Below are 18313 nucleotides of genomic sequence, written 5' to 3'. Positions count from 1 at the left end.
AAGCATTGGGGGTAGCGGATGCATATTTTTTAGCCTCTGAGAGAAGTCATCTGGGATGAGGATACGATCTTGAACTGGCTGATAGACTGTCATAAAATGAATAGGTTTGTGCTGCTACAGTGAGAGAAAGCTTTTTCATGATATAATTTTTAACTGCGATTCTGTTTATTCTCTAGAACAACTGCAAATACTAAAGGTAGAAGTAACAGTAAGACTTGTAAAGTAGATGGTTTCCAATACCATATTCAACATTTCTAAAACCTTGTACCTTTAAAAAGTTTTTTTCCTAATCATTGCTCTCAACAGTTTAATTTTTTGTTCTCTGAGAAAAAAATGAAGTTTCCATTTTGGAGTTTCAGAGTAAAAAAATGAATTATTTTAATATATACTTTCTACCATTTACTCTGATACTTGCTGGAGAGATTCCAAATAGTAGTTTGATTTAATAACCCAGATAACAGTGGTTCTTACCATATAAAATTGCCAATAGAATAGATAAGACAGTCATAAAAAGAAATTGAATGAAGTGCTTTGGAATAGACTAATTATGTGTGAGAGTCAGGAAGAAACTTGCCTCGTACTCAGTAAGATAACTAGATTACGCTTTCTTCTAATTTGATAAACCCGAAGTAGAACTGATGACAAGAAATGAGCCAAGATGTGCAATAGCTTCTCCATATGACATTTTCTCCTATCCTGTTCCTATGTTAAATGAGACAGATGAAACAGGCGAATATACAATGGTCAGACACTCAGTTCTTATTTTTTAAAACTGAAATGACACACCCTGAAAAACTGGAAAGATCCTGAAAAGATGAAAACCGCATCAGTATATATTGTTACTAAAGCCAAACAGCACCCACTTCCACAGAAGACGATACACAAAATTCAGAATTTCTTCAAAACTGTACTACGTTCTTAATTTAGGAAAATGAGCTTAAAGGAGGTATAAATGTTTCTGCTCCTCTTTAAAGATATATCCCTCATCAAGTTTGTGGTCACGCCACTTCATCTCAAGAAGCAATATACACTTTAGTACTGATTTCAAGTTAAGTTTCTGGTGCAAAGCCTGTAATGCATGTATGCTACATTCACTTGTTAAATGATTGCAGTGTCCAAATTTATCTCTTTTCCCAATTTTTTTCCCGAAATATTTTTCCCAAATTTTGTTTTGAGTCAGAAAAATTTCTGTATGTCAACACTCCTGACAAAGTATCTTTCACTTGAGACAGTACTTCCATTATCCTCTACTCTTCTGTTCAAAGTGTCTTAGGCAGAAGTTCATACCCGTAGCCTATTTAATAATAGCTGAATTACATTAAAAAACACTTATCTGGCCTTTCACTCTTATCACAACAACTATTACTCTTTAGGAAAATCTATTTTGTTGGAGGATATTGTTTTCCTCTTCTCTTGACTCAACTGCCTCTTCCGGCACTCAGCACTTTGATCATTGACTGCCAGCTAAGCCAGCACAGAATTTATTTACCGTCTACTACAAAATGTATTTCCACAGGTAAGTAAATCTTACACACTAAGACACTGACTTACTATGGTGTTTTCTTCACTGTATTTGTTTCTTGGCATTTTTATTTTGCCTTTGTTCTAGCTCTTGTACAGATTTCACTACAACGCTGATGTCATCCAGGTCTACACCTTCCTACTAAATCTCTGGAACAGTCATTTGTTATAATGAAATTTTATCACATGAAATATCATTAAAACAAAATATCTATTGGTTTGCTTCAGATTTAAAGTTAAAAAAATAATCAATAATGATAATCAAATTCTTCTGCAGAACTTCACTTTATAATCCATAAAATAATGCTATGATTTATACATTTGCTGGCCCCAAATTTATGGTAATTTTTTCCTAATAATGATAATCTGATTTCAGGTAAAGAAATTTATTTTATGACATAGAATACTGCTGGGGTAAGACTGTATGTTGGTGGAAGAAGTGAGACAAAGGCATTGAAATGTAGACAAATGTTTCCATTATTTCCTGGATTGGCTATTGTTATTTCCTCTTCATATTTTTCCCAAAGGAATTTTAACCTACCCAGAACCTTGCAGCTTGACTCATCATTACACATAACCTTTCGCAGCACATCACTTCCACCTTTAGTCTCTCCAGTGGCTTGCAGTACAATACCACATCATATTACTTACAATTTCAGTTAGATTTTCAATTTATATTTCAGAAATTTTGGTTACTTAACCTTGAAGGCACTCCACCAGATTGAAAAGAGGTGACTTTAGCATTTTCAAAATACAGATTTAAGGATGTCTTTGTTTTGCAGGGATAAAATTTATAGAAGCAATTTACTGTTACATTTTGTTTCAGGTTGTAGCCAGCTGTGGTATGGTGATCAAGACCGTTAGCAGTTAAACCCAGGGCAGCTGACCCAGGCTGGCCCACAGGTGTATTCTACAACTTTAACGTCATGTTCACTATAAATGGGAAAGCTTGCGAAGGATGTGGGACTCTTTGCTTTCCTCTCATCTCTTTTTAATGGTTATTATCCCTGGAGGGACTTGCCACCACTCTATGAGTTAAGTATAATTTTGTGTCTTTTGTTTAGTATTGATATTGGGTTTCTTTTATTAAATCTGTTTAAATTTCAACCCACTAGTTAGTCTCCCTCCCAATTCCCTTTCTCGGTTGGAGTAGGGAGATTGGGTGATAAAACAACTGGTTATTGTTTAGCCCTGGGTGAAGGCTAAATGGAGACAAAGGACTGATATCTATACATCCTACTTGTTCTTATAGTTTCTGCATTTTGGTAGGAGATTAATTACAGGCATATTATACACCTGTGGAATTCATTACAAGCCAAAGCTGATATTTTTTAAATCCTCTGTGGGCAAAGTCAAACTCCCCTTTCCTGCTTCTATAGTACCATGGTTCAGGATAGAACTTGTGGAAATACATGCAAAGCATTGCTAGCGATTTATCTCTTTGAAACGCTAATTTACCACTGGGATACAACTCTTTAATAGTACAGCAACATACACCATATTTCATCTTCAAAGTACTATACATACAACCCTGTGAACTAATATATAACAGTTGTATTTGCTGATTTTTATAACTTGTATGATATGTTGAATGTCTATATCTGTACTCCTTTTATATGTATGTTAAAGATTCTGCTTAAAGTCACAGGCAAATTCTGTATCACAAAAGAGGTATTTAATCCATTTAGGCATCCAGCAAATTGTGCATCTCCATCACTATTAACAGACAGCTACTTGAAAAGTGACTTCCTAAATATTCAGGGTCATTCAAATTTACTCAGAATGGAAGCTTTCCTCTAAAATTTCCCACACACACCCCCCAATACCATTTTCAAGCTCCTCAGAGGAAAGAAACACAAATCATGTGTTGCACTAAGAGGCGCTGGCTTGTTACAATCCCAGTAAGAAAGACACTCAAGCTCTGTAAAGTATCTCTTAAAATGCTATTTATTGGAGCTAACACTATAAAGAAAAAGAAGATAGTATCAATAATGTTGCATCCCTTCAGATCCTGGGAATCCTGAGCTGTGTGGAACTGAACAGGCCTCCAGCCAGGCACTGCATGCTACGCAGATCCCATCCATGGAAGGTTAGCCCATTTTGGTCATTAGAGCCCTTATAGGATTTTCTTACAAGCAAAACAACGCTATTTATCATCTATACTGTCAAATAAAAAGGACATTCACATGGGAACTTGCTGCTGAAGTTTTATCTAAAGGCAAGGACACACAGGTGTTGTAACCACTGGTACCAAACAGGAGCTGCCTATAAGCTCCTCTGTTACAATTAGCTGTCAAAGTTTATCCTGCAGCAAAGGGATATGTACAGCACAGGCCTGAACGTCAAACTATATGCACAGCATGGCACAGGCCTGCACTTATGTTAACTGTTATGTGGATTTCTACCTCCTTGATGTACAATGGTTTTCCAGTTAGGATCACTACAGCATCTTACATTTCAGTGGGATGTAAACTGAGTTTACTGATTAAGTCATAGGGCTGTAAAAAAAGCCAGTTAAATTGGATACCTGTCAGCACCACTGTGTGTTCTCCACCACAAGCAACCTTATTAACCTTTTCCATAATTCCCAGTACAGGCTGTGGGACTCTATTGTTCTTCAGCTGTTCAGGCAATAATCCCAGTTTCCCATTCTCAGGTTCTCCAAAAGTATAGAGCTCACCATCTCCTGTGAAAATACAGAACAGAGCAGGATTTCCAGCATGCACTCAGAAGCAAGGCTGGGTTGCCAAGACTGCTGCAGACACATATCAGTAAGATAGATAGAAAAGTGTATGAACATTACGGGATAATTGAACATACTTGTATAACGTCCAAACAGCTGTGCAAAGCAGTCTGCTTTGATGGGACAAGAAGGGGCTAAATTTTAGCCCCTCTCCAAGATGAGAACTGCAAAATTTAGCCTGCAAGGCATCTAGCCAAGGGAAAAACAAAACCATATATATCCTGCTTCTGAGAGGTTATAATTCCCTCTGTAATCAGTATTTATGTTAACTGAAGCTGCTTCTAAGAATCTCAATTAAAACAGAAAATTGTTTTGCATGGAATTTTGATGGAAAATCCACATTTTCTTCTTGCAAGATATAGAGAAGAAAAGAAAAAAGCAGAGTAAACTATATGAAACTGTGTGTGGTCTGGACAGCAAGAAGAGAGCTATGTATCCGACAACAGGAATACAGCAGTGGCTCCATAGCAATAACTCCACCAGAATTAAGTTCAAAAAAAGAGAGGTCTTCACAGATCTCTTTCTGTAACTTCTTTCAGATCTGCTACATAATCATACAAGAAGACCCTTCTCATTCACCCAGACTTTTTAAGAATCCAGTTTAAAAACTGTTCAACCCCAAATTTGGATAATCCATTTTACTTTCAAGTTTCCTTCGTTTTATCTTTTCCAATCACTCCCTTTGTTTTTTCACTGCTATGTAAGTCTGAATTACCATTCCAGACAGCAGTCTATATATCCTTCTACCATAGTTAAAAATGGAACATGTGAAATGCACTTTCCATTGCTATATTTACAATTTACCTACATTTATCTACTTCTTTTACATTTATCTACATCTTTTTTTTTAACAATTTATCTACATCTACATTTCTGATTTTCCGTGCTAAGAGGCCCCCAACTATTCTAATAGGTCAGAGTGAAGTTTAGGTAGAAAACATTTCCTTACTGCCAGGAAAGCTTCAAGTTCACAGCTGAGTGTTCTCCACTCCTGAAAAGATTATCTGTGGAGTAGCGTTCTCATAGCAAATTGTGACCCCCAATCTGAATTTGAAATTACTTACCAAAAAAATCATCACACACTATTATGTAAGAAAAAGTTTGGTTTTTAATCCCAGTTGGATATAACAAAGTACAAGGATAAATAAAATTCTCACATGGACCTAGTCCAAGATAAAGACATGTTTAAAGTAGTGTAGGAGCTGTCTGCTAAAGGATGTTTGAAGAGATAGCTACAGTTACTTAATCAAGATAATAACAAAGCCCAGATGTACACTCCATTACTAAAGCTCAGTCATCAGAAGCACCTATCATCTACAGTATTTTTGGAAACATGCAGATTTGTACTTCAGTACAAAATGTACTTTTACTTTCAGAGGGATACATTTAGTGTTCACAAATTTACTTTTACAGCATTTAGAGGCATTACTATTGCATGATGCACAAGTATCTGAGAGATTCTTATTCAAAAGCGATGAATTCCTTGCCAACGTGAAGGTTGGGTTGACCTTAGAAATGCTGGTCTTTCCCCACAGACAATGAAAACAGATGAGCTCAAAGAAAGTTTCAAAGCTGAAGTCTTATTTACATGTTCAGGACTGACCATGAGAGAAGTCCATCCCTCTCTCCACTGAACATAGGCAGAGCATAAAAAAACAAGCTTATTACTAGTTTGCTGTTAGCCTTTGTGAACATTCCCCCATTTGCACAGCTGCTACGTTTGTTGCTTTTCCCTTGCACTTTTTCAGTCACAACTTAAAATTTGGGAATTTAAGGACAACAGCAATGACCAAAAAGGTAAGCCTACACAGAAACAGGAAATACAGAAGAGCTAAAAATAAAGCAAAAAAAAATGAAGCTACATATTCATTCTAAAAATGAAAGTCAAATTATTAAAACCAAGTTAATAGAAACTGAAGGATATGATTCAAAACTGAAGTTTATTAAAACTTGGGCATACCAAGCCAAGACAGGAAAGGAATTTTATCTTTTTGAATTTTTAATTCAAGTCAAAATTAATTTAATTAAATTAATAACTTAATTTTAATTTAATAATTTAATTAAAGTAAAACCTGGCATCACTAAGAAATGTCTCATTTTTATTGAATCTTCCTGAGCTTTACTCTGGCAATACACTCATTTATAATTTCCTTTTGCAGGAATAAAAACTGAGCAAGAATTTCAGGTTGCAAAACCGCATCTTCATTTTGTGTAACTATGGGGCAACCAGTTAGTAATACATTTTCATTTAAGTCCTCTGCTAAACCCAATAGATACACTCGATTCAAAACATTTTTCCTGGAAAAGTTTTTTGCCAGCAATATACATTTTTTTTCTTTGTGGCACTTGGCTCTTGATGACTTTGTGCTAAAGACTGACTACAGCAGTGGGTGCATGTAACAGAGCAGCACAGACTGCTGTTGCCAGGACCCTCCATCAGAAGGGCTTTGATTCATTCTGAAAACCCTTAAACTACTATGTATTTTAATAAAGCAGTGCTTCTCCTCCCATCCTCTCAGATGAAGTAATTCTGGAGCAGTCACGCTTATCTGTGACGTATGTTACCTTTGGCATCAACAGTCCACAATAAGCAAAAAAAAAAAGGCCTAAATTATTCTCTATTTTCTTCAAAGGAAGCCTGAGGATAGGTTTTCAATGAATTTTAACTATAGGGAGAATCTGAAGTATGTCTCTTGTTTTATGGTAAAGCTCATTCAGGACCAAAAAAAAAAAAAAGATTATGCATTTGTTGTTAAGATCCCTCAGCTTCAAATTTCTTTATGTGCATAAATTTATCAATTAACTTGAAAATTCTGAAAAAAAATGTATGACACACTCAAAGAGCAAAAACTGTAAAAAGGGCTTTTTTTCATAAAAGCCGAATTCCTGCTTTAAATGGAAAATGGGTCCTAAGCCTCAACATAAAAGTGTAACACAGCACTTCCACCAAAAATTTAGAACGTAACTTTGACAGCACAATATTTATTTGTAAAGCTTACAAGACCTAAGAAATTTAGCCTCTGCCTTTGTGAAAGAAACCCCAGACTATTTTATATGGTTTCTGTTTTTTCCAAGATCACTTCTGCCTCTCACAACAGCACAGATTCTTCAAGTAGCATGCTCCTGGTCCACTAAGGCTAGCAACTGGACTTACTAGCTTTACCGAACGCTCTAACTTCACAGAGAGGCAATCAGAGAATGACAATAATACAGTCTTACTCCATGTCAAGCTTCCTGCAGGGTTCCACAAGGCTCAGGCTATTAAGAGTAGCCACCCACGATCTATTCAGAGAGCTACATTCTCTTCAGCAAGACAATGAAACAGGATAGGAGCTGTATTTCCCAACTATCATCATCAGAGGTATAACCCCATCCTCCTAGCTGTGCTTATTTTTTTTATCATTCTGACACTTTCTTTCCTGCACACACAAACTACACCAATAATACTATAACATTTTGTTTACCTGCATGTATCTGTGCAGAAACACCTTTGTTGCATTCTTCTATGCTTCTTTTCTAAGAGGTGTTTTGCAGTCATTTCAATCTGTCTATGTTTTTTAAGAAACAGCAAATGATCTCAGCTGCAGAAAATTATATTTCATTTCATTTCTAAACTATGGACTGTGTTTAGGCTTCTCTGTTCAGTTTGATTTTCTGTTTTAATTCTGATCTTTATTCTTACACCTACGTGCAGAAATACTCTGAACAGGCTGATACTTCGCAGTTATTTGCAGCAGCATCAATTTTCTACTCTAAAACAGTAGCCCAATTAACAACAAAAAAATCAACTGCAATGTGATGCTTTCTGTAACCAAAACATTCCATTGACAAAAAGAGATTTTATTAGGGATTCTAAGTGAAAAGAAAGAAAAAAAAAAACCAACATGAAAAAGAACCCTGTATTTTTTGGAAGGTGAGTATTGTTTTAATACTCTTGGATCTGCCATACATTTCCAGAAACAAGCTGATAAACCCCCCAAAGCACTTGGGAATTAACTACTCATGCAGTTCTCTTTGAAGAGACCAGTACTTCTTTTTAACACTACTGCACTGCAAATATTAATCCAATCACAATCTAATTAATAGGATTAGAGATTCAAATGGCCAAGCTTCCACTGACTTTCCAAACTAATCAAGTTGATTACATTTTTTCAACTTAATAATCCAGCTAACAAAGATAAACCCATTTATTAAAGCAATTTTTGAATACATTACACATCCCTTTAAGGCAAATAGTCTAAAAACTATGAAGAATAGCTATCAAGCATAAAAAGAATCCAGTCAAACCCAGATAAATTTTGAGTACGGTATGTGTGCAGTACATCTGTATTTTAAGCACATTCTGTTCAAATGGAACCTGGTTATTTCATTTTCTCCTCTCGTGAGAGTCACATTCTCATGTGTTGAACTTTCCCTAGTGTGGCACATTTTCTGTATCACTAAACTTTAGGTCACAGGAGCATGTCAAGGAAAAGGGCAATCAAATAGAAAACTATCTTTGCCCCTCAAAGGCAAATGCACATATTGCAGATGAGAGAAGATACGAGACCTGGCTGGTGGCAAATGAGGTCAGTAGACAAAAGAATTGGATTACTCTATGATCCCTTAAATACATGAAGAAAAAACAAAAATAAGTATTTCTTCAAGACCAAATCAGTTGAAACCACCTCAAATGCTGAAATTCTGAGCATGGAAGCATTTGTGGAACGGATGATCTTTAAAACTGGTCCTTAAAAATAATGACAAAGTACATTAAAAAAAGGAATTCAAGGAACCCACAAAGCTCTCTATGAAAAGACATCTTCTCAGACATCTTCTCAGTGAGAATCTATCTTGACCTTGTTTATAGTAACAGTTCAGGCAGGGGAAACACCAGAAGAGGTCTAATATATTCAGTTGAATATATTCAATTCCTTTCTGGCACCACAAGTGTAATGCTGCTGTAAACACCAGAGTAGTCATTAGATACATTGGCTTTTCCTGCTCTCCATCTCCTCCAGTGGACAAATGAGCTATATATGCTTTCCAAGCTTAATGCTTTCTGAAAAATTGTCCCCTCTTGAATGAATACGGTCAAAGACTAGTCAAGTAAAGATCTGTATATGGACTCAAAATTGTTGCTACACTCTTTCAGCTCTTTCTTTCTCTGTTGCTTTGTTTGAGATGTACCTCTAATATGGGGATCTAATGTCCCAAGTCTGCAAAAAGAAAGGAAAGGAAACAGACACTGGGAAAAAGTCCTAAAGAGGGCTGGAAACTATAAACTTAAAACTTCTTTTCAGTGGAGCTCTTTGAAGAAGCTTTATAGTAGTTAAACACATTAAAGACAAATGCTTACTAAAAGTCTTTTATAAAAACAGCTGTTTCAAAGAAATAACAACTTTAGTTTAAAAAAAAAAAAAAAAAGCTGGAATCCGTACTTCACCACTTTTTTTCTTAATAGTCTCTTATTAATGAACGTCCTGCCCTGGAGAGGGCACTCTGGGACCACACTATGTATTCTAGTATCCTCATTCACCACCTTTTACATTTAACCCAGATATGGCTGTGATCCTAACAGTTTGCTTAGCCAGTATACAGCTTATGTCAAATGTAAATATATTAAGAAAGGAAACCATATGGTACCATGCTCATCAGTTCAGCCCAGTAACATATATCAACTCCTACATCCTGCAACTACGTTTTATTATTAAAGATAGTACATTATTTGATGCTTTTTTTATGTACAAGTCATGTTTAAAAAGTCAAAATGTAGTAATTCTATAGTATTCTAATAACTGATAAGTTACAGGTGTTGAAAGCTTTCTATTAACAGTGGTTTCTCCCATTTCTTCCATAACAACAGCAACCACAATCTAAAAAAGTTCCTGTGGTATACTTTACTGATGTTGAGGGAATTAATACAGATTATACACTCACCTGAATAGTTCAAATTTCATTTCTGGAAATACAGATCTACTTTCTTTTCCAGATATTTCCTCCAAAAGTATATATTAAAAATAACACTAATCGCTCTAAATTCTGGTATAAAAGATAAAACCATACAATAAAAATAAATGGAAAAACTCCCTGTGTTAGGCAAACTTTTTAACTTACTTCAACACATAATTCAACGACTAACTGGCAATCTGGGGGGAAAAAAAAAAAACTATTCCTGTAATATTAATATTCCAAATACTCCGTAATTATCTAGTTTGCTGTGTTCTACAACCCCTCAGAGGCAGAACACCGAAGACGTGAACCACTGTTCTGAGCCAGTCTAGCAAGTCCTACAGGCAAGTGTTGCACATAAGTGAAAAAAGAATCTTAATACTACTAAAAGAATCACCTTTTTTTAAGCAAAATCTTTTAACAGCATAGTGCCTTGACTTCCTTCCTAACTAGGCTGTAAGAAAAGTAAGGTAACTACATTTGTACTCAGACTCAGCTTGTAGAACTTCCAAATTCATAATTCAATGGCTAACTTCATAGCTAAAATAATGCGTGACTATGGTACACTGAGATTAAATGCATAAGCTTTGTCTGTAAACACTGTCTGGATATACACTGACACTGGTGCAACAGAAGATCAATTCAGTAAAAGTACCTGGACGCCCAACACTAAATTTCTATGGTAGCTAAAGTATCAGTCAAATAAAACCGTCTGCAAAGGCCCGAAAGAAAATAATAAAAAAATATTTCTCCTTTCACCACAAAAGAGGACATCCAAGTATCAGTAGTTTCAGTAAGAGAGACTGAAGGTCAATTTGTGCAGGATTTGCAGATACTAAGGCTGAAAATTAAGATTTTCCATCTCAGACCCAGGCCTGTTCAAACAGTAATGGGTTCAACAACTCCGCATTTTCACAGGTGATAAACAGTTCATCTTCTTACTAATATTTTAAGAGACTCCATTTCTCTTACCCAGCTGCTACCCTAATCCTTTTTTCTCATACCCCTCCATTAAAATTTTCCACTTCCTTAGAGCACCTGGCACACGTACTCTCTCCTTGCTCTTAGATGCTTGTCCTTAACCCTTCTTCTAATGAGAGCTTTTGTCACATCCCACTACAGTCTTGTCAGAGCTTCAGCTCTTGGCTCTAAGGCAGAAACACACATCTTCTTACTATATCCTTGAAGTAAGGATCTTTTTTTTTTTCCCTCCATTTATTTTGAGTTCAGGAGGCTGTAGATTTCCTAACAGGTGCTGAGCTCCTGATCAGTCAGAGACACTTCATTCATTTACTGTAATAAAGGATCTGTAATAAAAGTTGCACACTACCAGCATAACACCTAATTAGTATTTGTCCACCATAGGAAGATCTCATTCTGTTAACAGCATATTCTCAGAGAGCTATATAGATATTGGTGTGGAAAAGTAACATTTATCAAGTAACCTGAGAAGACTATCTGATGGAATAGTTCCTGGGTACCCATTAAAAGCTTTACAATCAAAACTATTGATCCTTTGAAATTTTTAATTACTCTGAGGGGACTAAGCTGTAAAGCTTAATAAAGTAAATCTATATGGCTGAGAGGAATTCATGGCTTCTCATATATAATATCATCAGTACTGACTGATAAATTCACCCATATTGGCATTATTAAAAAATGAGTGGCATCATTGCTTTAGAAAGCAACAGAGAGGTGGGAAGAGAGAGGTGGAAAGCAACAGAGAGGTGGGTTGGTTTGGAGATCAGACACCGACTCACTGTAGCGTATGCTTCTCCTCATATTGTATACTGCCTATTTAACTGACTTCAAAACTTAAAATTTAAGACATAATGTCAAACTTTGACACCAATCTTGCATTACTAACAAATGAGATTGATTTTTCCTCAAAACATAGTAAGTCTATTCAATATTTATATTTCTACAGAAGACGAAGATGATTATTTGATTGTCACAAAAAATGAATAATCTCAAGAAAAGTTGGATTATTGAAATCATAATATTAATCCACAACATTTGTCATAACCTTCATGAAAATAAAGTGTGGCAAGACAGTCATTCTTTCTAATATACTTTTGCACAACAACATGCAAATGCAGAACATTAACTGCAGTCTTTTCTCACAGTATTGTTAATTCAACAATAATATACAATTATACAGTACATTACATACATGTTTCCCAAATAAATCAATTAGGACTGCATTTTAGAGAACCTGTCTCAGGTAAAATCTCCCAATGTGATACAAAACTACACAGATGACTTTCTGCCACATGACAGTTTTTTACAACTATGGCATATCTAGTTTCAAAGTAATGAATGCCTCATTAGCTACCTTTACAAAGACAACAATTTGAGAACCACTGACTTCTCTCCACTAACTGTTATTTCGCTATTCTGTTACCTGTTATCAAGGCAGAGTGATAATATCCACAGGATATAGAGGAAACAGGTTTTCCAACATCCACTTGACAAGGGACACTGACAAAGGCTTCATTAGCCAAGCCAATCTGACCTTCCGAATTGTCACCCCACACAAAAAGCTGCCCATCCTCTAAAATGAAGACACAGACAGTTAACAGATTTTAAACCAAAACTAATAAAAAGTTAATCTACCCATTTAAGAGCATTTCATAAACTCTGTGTGTGATACTACTAAATGTCATCATCTCAGGGACATAAAATGATATTTAGCACAATGCAACAAAACAGTCTAAAGTAAGAAGGTATCCCTTAAGCTTTTCAAAAGTGACACGAACACTTAGTCATCAACTGATGTTAGACCATAAATAGCAACAGGAAAAATACTATGTAAACATATGCCTTCAAAAAGAGGAAGATTGAACGTAGAAGATAAATCAGTTGCCAGAGATCAGCATGAAAATATTACGGTGAATTTAAGGCATCTTCTCATTTCTAGTAGTAAGTCACCACCTTCTCATTCTTCCAAACTTATTCTCTGTTCTGACTTTGCTACGCATCCCACTTATTCTTGCCTTATGTTTCAGTTCTCTTCACAGGTGATTATATTGCCCAGCTTCATTTTGTTTTCCTTAAACTATCACAATAGCTGTTCCAGGTTCATGAAGACCAGCCTCTGTTGACACAAAGACCAATGGTAGCAGTAAAAAACAAAAAGAGGTAGCGAAACAACATGAAAAATCTCTAGATTTTTCTAGAAGAGATGAGGTTTTCTCTCTGCATATTTCTTCTTGGTGGGAAATACACTGTGAATAAAAAAGTGTACCATCCACAGTGCTACTGAGATGCTGTTGGGAACTAAAATCATAAGTTGACTTACAAATCTCAGGAGAATGTTAGCAAGTGTCACAAAAAAACACAAACCAAACAAGCAGTCTGGCATCTCCCTCATACATTCTTATGCTCTCTGTCACAATCTGAAATAACAGCCTCAATAACTTATCCTTAACATGTACAGAAACAGCTGCTTTATAGCAAAACTTGAGAAATTACATTATAGGGTAATAAAGGACCACCCATCCAACGGCTGAAAGTATTATAACTGTGTGGACTTCAACATGTCGCAATTGTGTCATTTTGCCACTGGAGAAATAGACCGTAGGTTAGGCCTCCCTCAGAATTAGTAATGACACAGCTGTGTTGCCTGTAGCAGTAGACCAAAATAGCTGCAGTAAGAAGTGGAATTAGAATAACTTAGTTTTCATAAGATTCATGTTTTGTAGCTGGCTTCCCTGGAAATTAACCGGATTTTTCCCATTTTGAGGGTATTTATACTGCCTCTCCTTTGTAAGGATTCCTACTAAACCAGTACAGGTTGAGCTCCCGTTGCAGGCCATCGCTCACGGAAAAGGTCTGCTTTCACAAAAATTGCAGCAAGTTAGTGAGACTGCCACACCTTACCAGATTGTGTTGAAACAGGCAATTGGCTACCAAAAATTGACTGTGGTTACTAGGGAAAGAAGACAGGGAGGTACAGAAAATACACTCACATATGCAGACACAATGCTGGAATAAATGTTTCTCTGGAACACCAGGCTGGACACACATAAACAGATTTTATTAGCGGTTGCTCTTACCAGTTACTGCTGCTGAGGTGTACGATCCAGCTGCTAGCTGTTTGATCTTGTGCTTGTTGGTAAAAAAACTAATTAAATGAAATGTGGTCCTTTCCTCTGTGTCACCTAATCCCAACTGACCTTCACTGTTACCTCCAGCAGCATACACATTTCCTTTTTCTGCGTACAGAAAAGCACATGTAATACACAGAACGAAGACATTCTCATCAGTGGCAAAAAGTCAGAGAAATTGGAGCAAGCATTTTAATTTGTGATGGAAAAACTTTACAGAAAAGTTGGGGTCTAGTGCCCCGAAATATCCTCAAGCTGGCATTAGCAGTTTCTGTTGTAGCTAGCAAGGAGGTTTTCCTGCACACACTTGGATCAGAACTTTCTAAAGGCCTTACATGTACTTAGACTGACTGTGTTTCCCACCATTCTGGAGACTGATCTAAAAAGTAAATGCAATTTGAAGTTCCGCAAGAGTTTTGAGAAAATGACTACTAGTAGCCCTGGCAGCCGAAGCAGCTCCTTCCCCAAAGAATGTATGCTTTAAGATGAAGCAGGAGGAAAATGGTGAATGATGTCACAGGTAAGAAAACTGAAGTCGTATTAGTACATAAATTAAAGAGATGCATAACTTGATAGTTTTGAGTACTGTGAATGAAATATATTTTTTGCTTAGGTTTTTATTAGAAATATTTTACTCATTTTAATATTCAAATAACTTTCCATTTAATTAACTAGGTCTTTATTCTGTTTTAGAATCTTAAAATTGAAGTTAAAGCCGATGATTGATATCTTCAACTTAAGATAACTTCAAGATTTGTATTCTTAATTTTAGTATGTTTCACATCTAAAGTGCTCATCTGTGATGAAAAGGATAACGTCCATTAATAACACAAATCCAGAACAAATGTGATAAGCAACTGACATACAATTTATAAATGGTCCTTGCTATATAAATGGCCACAAATTATCTAGCCAACGTGTACACTAAAAGTGACTAATAGTTACCCTGTGCAGTCTTGCATACTCAACTGTTATTAAAATGTTCTGGTTTATTCTAATAGTCTTATTTACAGTGCTCCACATATATAAACCTCCTAATAATCAGACAAACCTCTTCATAACATTACTGCAAGCTAAAGGATTGCAACCACAAAGATGGCTATTCCATTACATAAATTTTAGAAGCATGACAAGAATTTGCATCAATTCTCTGTATAATGTCTCTCTAAAAATTTATTTTTTAGTTTAAATTTACAGTTTATTTATTTATAGCTTAATAAAGCAACTTGTCATTGAAATAGCAGACTACCTTGTCTAACCAAAACCCAACAAAATTTGAAGACTTGAAAACATTCAGTTCTACTATAATTACTCAAATATATAACTTCACACTAATAATGATAAATTATTTGTCAAAGGTAAATTTGAGTACAGATATATAAAAAATACTAATATACATTTCCAGGGCTTAAATGAAATATTGATAATTGTTAACCACACCTCAAATGCCAGCAAGAATTTTTTTCATCTGTCTATTGCCAGCAATCTCCTATATAACATTATTTTATAAATGCATTAGCTCAGAATAAATCAAGTGTTCAAAGAACTGGATATCAAATCCCCAAGTTTTAACAGTCCCATTTTGTTTATTTTTCCTTCCTCGGCACTCCTGGGGTTCCTAATGTAATTTTGCATGAAAGCAAAAGAAGAAATCTATCTTTAATATGCATATAATATAGGTTACATACCTGTGTAAACTAAAGTGTGGTTTCTTCCACAAACAGCAAGTTTTGTTTTTTCTGGTTTTAAAGCTATGAATTAAAGCCAAAGGGGGGGGAAAAGTTATAAACAAGCTGATAGCTGGTTCAACAACAAAATGTTCTATGCTCTAGAGGGAGCTCTGATTTTTTTCATATTTTTACCAACAGAATGATTACAAGATTCGTTGCCCACTTGAACCTAGCACATGACTTATTAAATCAGGATTCCCCCAAGACAAGAAAACAGATATAGACCTTAAAAACTTATAGTTGACACTCAGGTTAACTTGATGATGGCTACTTCATCCCAATGCCACATTCCCCAGAATTTACCATTTATGGGATATGCCTCAAAGAATATATCAAGTTGCAGGACAAAATGCATGCTTAAAGCTGTCTTCAGTTTTCATTAACAGTACTATTCTTAATTCCCTCTCCTGCTTTTCCCATTACCTTAAATCTTTAAAATCATACTGTTCTTTTGCCTTATCATCCCTATCTTCCTTCGTTATGCACAGCTACCTTTTTTGCTAGACTTTTGCTCTGCACTGCCCTGTTATTGATCACCAAACTCAATTGCTAAGGACAGTCCTATCTGGACTAGTGCCTAAAATTTTTGCATATACCATCCTGTCTCAATTTCAGCTCAGTTACCACCCAGCCACTGCATGTACTTCTCTGCAATCTGGTCACTGTGAAAGACTGGGAATGCATGTGAGAGGAGTCAAGAGTTATTTTGGTGGGAAAGAGAGAATACGGAGGTGCCTCTTCTCCCACAGCAAGTACACTCCATTTCAGAAACAGAGGAAAAAAATCTCATCAACTTTTCCATCCTCCCTCCAATTACTGATCATTGCCAACAGTTTATCTTCTCTCAGCCATGTCCATGTGCCCTATACAATGCTCTTAAAACAGCATTATTTTTACATAATATATCTTTAATTGCTTTTCCACTGCACTAGTCCATGACAAAGCCAACAACCATCATCCCTTTCACAAACCCTTTTTCAGTCCTTCCAAATCAACTTTCATCAGCTCCAAAACATTCAGATTAAAGTCCCTTCTACCAAGTAACCAAATAAATATATCTACTGAAGCACAAACTGTCTCTGGTTTGTCACACAGACACAGACATAAATTGCCCAAATTCAGGTTCCTGCCTATCCTATCCTATCCTATCCTATCCTATCCTATCCTATCCTATCCTATCCTATCCTATCCTATCTGACACCTACCACTACCACCAGGCTGGAACCATAACACTTCCAATGTTGGCTTCTTCCTATAATCTTAATTTGCTGCTTTGTACCCCAAAACTCTGCCTCCAACTTCAGAGATTATCTTAATCAGCTCTTCAGAAGCCTGTGCTCCCTAACCTTCCCTCCACTTAGGCTAATCAATTATATTTGATGAGCCATGCTATATTTGCAATGTTGCTGGCAATTTTTCATAACCAATTTCATTAGTCTCTAGTCAAGTTCCAGAAGGTATTTTCTCAGAAAACATGCAGCCACAACCATTTGGCCCCAAGCAGAAACTGAAATGTGTCCTTGCAACCCCATTCCCAAAGCCAAGTGAAGACTGAAAGCTAGTGAGAAAAGCTTCAGAACTTTCTCCTGTTGCCTACTGCTAAGTGAAGAAAGATACCCCCCTTGTGACTTTTTTCAATGGATGCCAGGTCTGGTTAATTTCTGTCATCTTCTCTTCATCTTTTATTCTCCATTTCAATTTGACAGTAAAAACAAAACTTGACACCCAATCCATTTAAGCCAAGGTAAGAATCAATCTCTCACATGGCTGACAGAAGATGTGAACCTGAGACTAGCTGCATTCTCCCTCTAAAGTGAAATAGAGAGAGGAGCAGATAAAGGACAGTAGAATAAACTAAATCAGGAAGAAAAGAGATTGAACAAGCAGAATAATTTGTTTTTAACAGTAAGCTAACAGATCGATCTGCTGGCAGAAAGGATGAGGATAAACATTTAATGGTGAAAAGAAATGTGTTAACGGGATAGATCAGACTTGACATAAGCAAGGGGACAGGGAAAAAGTACTGACTTAGTTTTGTTTGACAAGATAAAACCAGCTAGGAAAGGTCAAGAAGATAACAGTGCAATGAAAACATTTTACAACACATCAAAGAATATGGGTATTTATTTTACTGCTTAATACAAATATGTTAACATTTATGCCCCCTTGGGCACTTTTTATACTTGCTAAAAATGTAGCAGTACTTATAGAAAGCTCCTGATAGATTTTTTCATTTATAAACGTGCTAAGACAAAAGTGATACAAAGGTTACCCAATGC

At 36.0% G+C, this 18313-nt stretch overlaps 1 protein-coding gene across 1 annotated transcript in view; it reads right to left on the bottom strand.

Moving 5' to 3' along the window:
- Nucleotides 1-18313, bottom strand: part of RPGR (retinitis pigmentosa GTPase regulator) — a 43277-nt gene that overhangs the window by 15042 nt on the left and 9922 nt on the right. Inside the window, exons 4-7 of the mRNA XM_068423373.1 lie at nt 15993-16055; nt 14254-14412; nt 12600-12749; nt 4049-4207 (exon numbers count right to left, since the gene is read on the bottom strand). Of these exons, the coding sequence (XP_068279474.1) occupies nt 4049-4207; nt 12600-12749; nt 14254-14412; nt 15993-16055 (531 nt within the window). The remainder of the gene's footprint in view (nt 1-4048; nt 4208-12599; nt 12750-14253; nt 14413-15992; nt 16056-18313) is intronic.

Source organism: Nyctibius grandis, chromosome 2, assembly GCF_013368605.1.
Source record: "Nyctibius grandis isolate bNycGra1 chromosome 2, bNycGra1.pri, whole genome shotgun sequence".
In the NCBI taxonomy this organism is placed as follows: domain Eukaryota; kingdom Metazoa; phylum Chordata; class Aves; order Nyctibiiformes; family Nyctibiidae; genus Nyctibius; species Nyctibius grandis.
The sequence above is the reverse complement of the archived record's forward strand: the minus strand, read 5'-3'. Positions and strand labels throughout refer to the sequence as shown.